Source organism: Podarcis raffonei, chromosome 8, assembly GCF_027172205.1.
Source record: "Podarcis raffonei isolate rPodRaf1 chromosome 8, rPodRaf1.pri, whole genome shotgun sequence".
In the NCBI taxonomy this organism is placed as follows: domain Eukaryota; kingdom Metazoa; phylum Chordata; class Lepidosauria; order Squamata; family Lacertidae; genus Podarcis; species Podarcis raffonei.
The window spans coordinates 69,964,983-69,973,522 of NC_070609.1; the positions used below are offsets into that span (position 1 = coordinate 69,964,983).

At 43.6% G+C, this 8,540-nt stretch overlaps 1 protein-coding gene across 1 annotated transcript; it reads left to right on the forward strand.

Moving 5' to 3' along the window:
* The first annotated feature begins 4,723 nt into the window (after positions 1–4,723).
* Positions 4,724–5,188, forward strand: LOC128419691 (40S ribosomal protein S15-like). Its single transcript, XM_053400688.1, has one exon. The coding sequence runs from the start codon at positions 4,736–4,738 to the stop codon at positions 5,171–5,173; it is 438 nt and encodes a 145-aa protein (XP_053256663.1). The 5' UTR covers positions 4,724–4,735; the 3' UTR covers positions 5,174–5,188.
* Positions 5,189–8,540: the final 3,352 nt, after the last annotated feature.

Sequence of the window (8,540 nt, forward strand, 5' to 3'; positions counted from 1 at the left end):
CTGGCAGCAGCTCCCCAGGATTTCTGAAAGGGAGTCACTCCCAGCCCTACTTGAAGATAACAGGAACTGAACCTGGGGCCTTTTGTATGAAAAGCTCTATATATTTCCCTACCTTTCTTTAATGCCATTGTTTTTCACCCCCTAAAAATGACACACCCTACCAAACCATGTTCAAAACACAGCCTCCCATCTTGACCCCCGCAACAGTGTCTGGGGGAAGAGGAATGAGGGCTTTGTGTCCCAACCAACAAAGATGTAGAGGCATATCTAATTACCCAGCAGCAGCCCAACAGACAATCACTCTTTCATCAGTGGAAAGAAAATGTTAGGAGACTTGTGTGTAAAGATGCCCATTTTGTGTTTCAACATTTGCCGTATAGAGGCTAGTAGGGACTTAGAGCGGCTCCGGTTTATCTTCTCATTGTAAATTAGCAATGCATAGCATGTACAGAAGCAGCGGGGGAAGGAAGGGAAACCACATGGCATATGCAAGTTATAAGATGAAGAAGCACATCAGAAGTCGGGAGATCCAAACCAAACAACATACTTTGAAAGCCAATCAGAAGCCGCGAAAACCGCGCCGGACATTTGGCTTCCAAAAATAGTTTGCAAACCGGGACACTCACTTCTGGGTTTGGAGCGTTCGGAAGCCAAAACGTTTGAGAACTAAGGTGTTCGAAAACCAAGGTACAACTGTACTACAAAAAATGATGTGATGACCACAAACTTTTAGGCACCTTTGAAAGGGTGTTTAGACCAATTCATGGAAGAAGAAGAAGCAAAGGTTATCAATGGCAACATTGCACCAGGCCAGGTGTGTAATCAGTTCAGCCTTTTAAAAGCTGAACCTTAAATAGTTTAAGATACTTCCCAAACCACTGCTCTAAGAGTCAGATCAATAGAGCTATTTTTAAGAAGAGAAGCCCCTTTATACGCCTTTATGTTTCTGGATTTGTTTGTGAGGCATATCAACCAAGGTTGCTTGAGGACATGGAGACATCCGCAGCACTGACTCAGTGACACCTGCAAGCCAGATGCTAACCCACCCCATAGAGCAGCATGAGCAAATTCAGCACATATAAACTGTTAAAATAAACACACTTGTCCTGCACATTTTTTTAAAAAAGCGCTCCCTTTAATGTAAAGCATGTGTGCTCCGTAACAACGCATTATCTTTTCTCGTAGCCACAGCCCGCTAACCACAGAGCTGAACCACTTGGCATCCACATGTGTAAATACAGGGCCAGCTACAATTTGGGGAGGGGGGGGAGGGAAACTAACCAACCAGCCAATCATTCTCTCAAACCAGAATACAAATTAACAGCATGAGAGCACAGAAGCAGATGTTCACCTCTCCAGCCACTTTGACACAATGCACCTCGAGAAATTTACAGTAGCAAAACGTGGCAAATGTAACCAAGACAGAGGCCCATAGGTAAGGGTGGCCATCTGTTGATGTTCACAGGCATTACTCGTCCTGAAATCAGTAACCAACCCACCCACCCCCACTGTAGGTGTGGTGTCACATTTTTCCAGTCACACACACACACACACACACACACACACAAGTTGCTCTCATTTGGGGATACTTGGACTAAGGGAAAGGCCATTTTACAAGAGGCATTCTTACTTTGCACCCACAGTGGAATATCTGTTGGGAATGTCTAGTTTCCTGCATGCACTACAGTTCCTAGACTTCTTTCTGTTGATATGTCTACCTCCTGGGGCTCCTTTGTGAGGAAGGGTTGGATATAAGTGTAATATAGACTAGACTAGACTTCCTGTATACTACTTCACATGGGCCCCTTCAGCCATAAAAATCCAAGTTACCAAAACCAAACTACCATACTTTGTTCTCTTTCCCCATCCTGCAGCAATCTATTGAAGGCAGCTGCTCTTAATTCTGATCTCCTATCCACGTTCAATTATGCCAGGGTGATGCAGTAGGTTTTTTCCTTTAAGAAAACAAACCCATTACGGTCCTACGAGCTTTGAGAGACATTTACATACAGATTGTGCCAGCCGTTCCAAAATGAAACAAAAACTTAAGGAAAGAATATATAATCAAGTCTGTATGCTCAAGTCTTATGATAACACAGAAGCCTTTTCAGGTCCAAATTATAATGCTTGATGATAACAACATCAGGGAAGATTGTGTTTACTCAACTTCGCCTAAACTTAGACAGCTGCAGGAATTTCGAATTTAACTCTCAGATGCTCAAGTGAGGAGAGTGTAGTTGTGCTTAGGTGTTTGTGGGCTTCCCATAGTCATCTGGTTGGCCGTTGTGAGAACATGATGCTGGACTAGCTGGGCCATCGGCCTGATCCAGCAGCTTCTTCCTTTGAAGCTTGGTTATTCACTGACAAAACTGGGACAAGCAGCACTGAGGCTTCTTATACTGAAGGGGGAAGCTGTAGGGTCGTTTCAGGTTCCAGGTACATCCTCTTGGTGTCTGATTGGTGGAGAAGATGTAGCTGGGCCTGTTGGCCAGCTGGTACTTGTGGGAAGTTATAAGGAAGCCAAAAGGGACTGCAGAAAACCCCACCATTAGGGCTACCAACTTGATATGGATTGAAGAGAGCATAGCAGAGAGAGCATTTGAAGAGTGCTTAGAGGGTGTTCCCTACTTTACATGATTTCAAGTAAATCTGGGACCCGGATCACAACCCCCCGTGTAATGATTTCATTTATGTGCACAGGGACCCAGATCATAACCCCGTGTAATGGGGGTAAGGAACACCTGTACTCAGACACTAGGAGACAGGAATGAGGGTGGATTTTGGATGGGAAACTGGTGTGTGGCTTCTCTCCAGATTGGGAACACATTCCAGATTAAGGCTCTGCACAGCTGCATCTCCTTTTAAAAAAAACAAGAAGTCTGATGCCAAAAACTGTGTGGCAAGAGGGCTCAAAATTTGCAGGACCACGGATAGCACCAAGGGTGCAATTTGCTCCCACAAAGGTTGAGAACAGACCAAGGTCTTATCCACACTCATCTTTTGCGCTGCTCTTTTAGGCACAGGTCCACACTTAAAAGTTCTGTGTCCGAGTATGCGTGCTTTGTGCCCCAAAGTTTTCCCCATGAAAACCTGCTCTTTAGCACTCAATTGGAACAAGCATCAATTTGGATTTTCTGTTGACTGCTGTTTGCTCTTAGCACTAAGGAGTGGGTTTTTGCAGGGAAAGCTATGGGTGGGGGGAGGTCACCCAGACACAAAGCTTTAAAGCACAGACCATGCATGAAAAGAGCAGAAGAGTGCGCAGAAGCCCCAAGCCTTTTGGAACCTCCATCCACATGTTGATAGCGGTGGATTCTTAAAGGGTCATCTCTCTGGCCTGAAGATGGTCACTCATTCTCTCTCCAATGGGTTCCCTACCGGTGAGGTCCTGTGGGAGGTGCCCAACTTCTCAGGCTCCAGGGAAGCTGAGCATGAGGACAGAGCTCTGGCCCTATGGGCACAAAAGGACATTTTTAGGGTTCATGTCCATCAGCCTCATTGGTCTGAACCCCAGCAGCAGATCTGGTTCCTTAACTCAAGACTCTGTATCCTCTAACTCTTGATTGCTGCTAAACAGTGGCCAGTTGGTGTCATATCGCACCAATTCTTAAAGACTTGCACTGCTTGCCAATATAGTTACCCTCTGAATTTTCAAGGCCTTGGACAACTCGAGATTTACATACTTGAAGGAGTGTCTGTCCAAATAAACCTGTCCAGGTGTTAATCTGGGACATGGACACCTTCCTCAATGTCTTCCCATAACCAGGAGACATTCATTGTGCAGTGATGCCAGAGAAGAGCACCTTCACAGTGGCACCCAGGCTGTGGGTCTCCCCCTGCCCTCTGAAATTCATCAGACGCCAGCTTACAACTTGTTGTTTTTAAGGGAATTTTATTGTGACCTTCCCAGAGCACTTTGGCTATTGAAGAGGCTGTAGATATGTTAAGTCAACAAACGAAGCAGGCCTTTAAAAAACAACAACACGAAAACACCATAATGTGTAATTTCATCCCTTAGTAATTTATGCAAAAGTCTCGGTAACTTAATATACATGTATCACCACTGTCGATTATGAACTCTTTTTAATTGCTTTGTTGGTTAATAGCTTCCACTGTTATGGAACATGAGCATTAATTCATTTAGGTTTCTTTGGTATCAACAGACAGGAGGGGTGTGTTTTATCCCTCCCTGCTGTTCAAAACCAACTCCATCATATCATACGCTGCACAAGCTGTGTTTATAGCAAAGCAGTTGCAGTAGTTATCCATTTGTAAGGTTTCATTATCTGTCACAGCAAAGCCTTTGTCATAAAGCGAAGGAGGAAGAAAATGATAGCAGCTTGTAAAAATGGGAGCTCAAGGTGCCCTGTGTTTTATAGTAGACACGTGAAGTTTACAGGCACATACACAGAGGCAAGTATTATTTACCATTCTATGATGCTGCCCATCAGCAACAGGGAGAGTTAAAAGTTTGCTGCAGGCTACTAGGAGGAAATTCCTACAGAGCAAAAAAGATAATGAATGATAGCAATGTTCTGCAATTATTCAGGAAGTCTTTTGTGGCAGTTAGAAGAAACGAAAGAGTCAGGTGAGTTATTTGCAATAATTCTCTTTAAAGTTCAGGGCAATACATTGCAGACTTTGTAAAAGAAGGAGAAACATTATGTGTGGAGTTGTTGCTGGCATCTGTCTGTCTCAAAAAACAATGAAATGCACAGAGGAGACTGCGGCCAAGATGGCGGAAGTGGAGCAGAAGAAGAAGCATACTTTCTGGAAGGTCACCTATCGGGGTGTTGACCTTGACCAGCTCCTCGACATGTCCTACGAGCAGCTGATGCAGCTGTACAGCGCCTGCCAGTGCCAGCAGCTCAACCGCAGCCTGCGCTGCAAGCAGCACTCCCTCCTCAAGTGGCTGTGCAAGGCCAAGAAAGAGGCCCTGCCCATGGAGAAGCCAGAGGTGGTCAAGACCCACCTGCGAGACATGATTATCCTTCCAGAAATGGTGGGCAGCATGGCTGGCGTGTACAATGGGAAGACCTTCAACCAGGTGGAAATCAAGCCTGAAATGATCGGCCACTATTTGGGAGAGTTCTCCATCACTTACAAGCCCATTAAGCACGGCCGAACTGGAATCGGGGCCACCCACTCCTCTCACTTCATTCCTCTGAAGTAAGGGGATTTGGGAAGCATTGTCTCTCTCATGTAAATAAAAGGGTTTCCCAACAACAACAACAAACCAATGGAGTGCACCTTCAGATTCTCCGGATTTAGCATTGTTATTCGTTAGCATACTATAGTTCTACTTTTATTTGTTTTTATTAATGGCTTGGAGAATGCACAGTATAACTAAAGTAAATCAGAGACATCCAGGAAGCCTATAACCCTAGGAGATGGCTCTTTTGTGACCTCACAGGCGCTCTTGGGTCAAAGGCTATCAATTATGCAATCCAGTCAACCTTCCGGTTTGACAGGCTCAGTACTTCTGTTCAGCACTCTAAGTTGCGCCCTGTAAATGCACATGAATTTTTTAACTGTAATTTGCAATTAGTTTCATTGTAAGTCTGCTCCACAAAATAAGGCTCTAACAAGCTGCCAACAGGGGTCGTCGTCACTTCTGTGACTTCAAGCTACTCTTGTGTATTTTAGACCCCAGGTGAACTAACTTTCTCCTGCTTGTGCCTGGAAGCAACTTAGCAACAGCATCAGCTTCGAATGGCATTAATTCTCCTCATGCTGTATTTAAACTGTGAAGTGCTGTGCTAATTTCTTCTTTAATTTGAAGAGTGTGTGAATACCATCATCAAGGCAACATTAATTCTCTCTCTCCTTAGGCTCAAGGGGAATGAATTCTCCTCAGTCTCACAAAGCAAAGATTCAGCCAGGGGTATACAAAGGAATGTAAATACTGTACAGCTTCTCAAGCATTTTGGGGAAGCAAGATGGCAACCTAAAAAAGCTGGGAGGATGACCTTGTTCTGCACACTTACTAGACTTTCACCACTTGGTATTCCATGGTCATAAAAGAGGCCCTTTGAAAAGCATTTCAGCTATTCTGAAACTGCACCCTGCAATATGTAGGGGTTGAAACCTAGAGAAACACTGCTTCCATTCAGAATTGGCATATACAAATGAATAGATACAGTGGCTAAACAGGCTTGAATGTTTTGAATGATTAAGCAGGAAACTCAAGGAGAATGTAAACCAATAAAATGCACTCAACCAAAGAGGCCTAGAATGGCCTCAAGGAGATTCAAACAGTCTGGCTTATCTGCCCCCTTTTGAAAACATAATGTTGGATTTCCTCACCATGATGTCCCAGAGAAGGCTACAGAAATTTAAATGTACAATATTAAAATCAGCTTTAAACAAATTACAGCCAAGAGATATGCGTAGGTCCTAACACACGCATGCACATACACACACACACACAAATATATATGTATCAGGTGTAAAGAGGTCTGTCTTTGAGCACATCAGGAGAAGAGTTAAATCGCAGTGTCAGTTCTCATGAGGCTGGTCCCTCTCTAAGTCATTCAAATGTCCCCACAGCCATACAGGAGCTTGCTGATATATAAGCAGTTCCTATATACCAGTGAGAAAAATCTAAAGCAGCCTCACCTCTGCCTTGACATGTGTGACAAGCATGGTTGTTTTCTGGTGCATTGTTGGCCTTACTTGACTTTTGGGGGGAAATCGGGAGATGCTCTTAAAAAGCATATTTAGCACTGATATACCCGTGATACTTCCAGGTTTGGACACATGTCTGCAAGAGGTCCTTCTTAGTGACAATAGTGGTTCCCAAACATTTTTCCAATTGAAAATGGTTGGTGATCTTGGAGGGACCACTTCATGATTTTTCTACAATTGCAATGCACTGTGCTGGATGCCGTATGCTTTTTAACTGTATTTTTATTGTTTCTTTCATTTTCTTACTTTGCAATTGTTATGTATCAAGCTTGGATCCTAGAACAATAGGCAAGTAGGATTCTAGAATGCAACAACTGACTGGCTTACAGGAAAAGACCAGTCAGGCTCCAGGAGGGAAGCAGAATCAGCCAATCAGATGGAACTCATTGTGTAAATAATGTATATAAAAGCCTGAGGTTTGGGGGGCAATCCAATCACTGTTTTACAAGCTGCAATAAAGAGCATGAAATCACTACAGGACTCTGAGTATATTTCAGCAATTTTAAAGGTAAAGGTAAAGGACCCCTGACAGTTAAGTCCAGTCACAGACAACTCTAGGATTGCCGTGCTCATCTCGCTTTCAGGCCGAGGGAGCCGGTGTTTGTCCACAGACAGTTTTTCCAGGTCATGTGGCTAGCATGACTAAGTCACTTCTGGCAAAACCAGAGCAGCGGACGGAAACACCGTTTACGTTCCCGCCAGAGCAGTACCTATTTATCTACTTGCACTTTGATGTGCTTTTGAACTACTAGGTTGGCAGGAGATGGAACCGAACAACAGGAGCTCACCCTGTCGCGGGGTTTCGATCCGCTGACCTTCCAATCGCCAAGCCCAAGAGGCTCAGTGGTTTAGACCACAGCACCACCCACATCCCAATTACTTTGCATTTTACTATATTACACTTTGTGCTCCATAGATTTCAAGCTGCAGTACAATAAAATGCAATATAAGAAATAAAAGAAGCAGTACAAATACAGTTTAAATAAATATGAATATTTAATGTGTACACACCATGGACCACTTGACTGACACTCACAGACCACTTGTGGTCCATGGACCACAGTTTAGGAACCCCTAGGTTACAAGCTGGGTTCCCATTTGTGCAATGCTTTCCTCTCACACAGAATCTACATTGGGGCCTTTCAAGCAAAGACCATTTTCATTTCCCCCAGCTTGACTTTCCTGAGCTTAATGCGGTATTTCAAGCCGATGTTCTTTATTCAGCTCTTTCATTGATTGCTCTTTTATATAACGTATCTCTCTTTTTATGTGAATCATCCTAGAAATGCTCATTCATTCATTCCGTGAATGTCTTTCCTATTAATACATTAATTAATGAATAGAGTTTCAGGGCCATCTCCTGGGTCTCTGGAAGTCACATCTGCTCACTGGTTGTGAATACAAATTGTTCCTAACATCCATACAATTAAGGGCATGTGAATAAGCATTAGATCTGAAATCCTGTCCATGTTTCTTAAGAGCATTGATCCACAGCATGATGCACAGTTGGGTCCCCAGCTAGCCCCCCAACACTACTATTATTATTATTATTATTATTATTATTATTATTATTATTATTAGCAGCAGCAGCAGCAGCAGCAGCAGCAGAGGAAGCCATTTCATTAGAGTAAACAGGGCTACTGCTCTACCCTGTTTTACATATCACTTGGGAAGACAGGCAAACTAATGCCAGTGTAGTGGATGAAGCACAGATCACCAGTGTTGAAGCAATGATTCTTCAACATCAACTTCGTTGGACTAGTCATGTTGTGCGGATACCTGATTATCATCTTCAAAAGCAACTACTCTATTCCAAACTTAAAAATGGAAAGCGTAATGCTGGTGGTCAACAA

What these genes read in the sequence shown, in the direction of transcription:
- LOC128419691 (XM_053400688.1), top strand. Translation starts at nt 4,736, where the DNA reads ATGGCGGAAGTGGAGCAGAAGAAGAAGCATACTTTCTGGAAGGTCACC.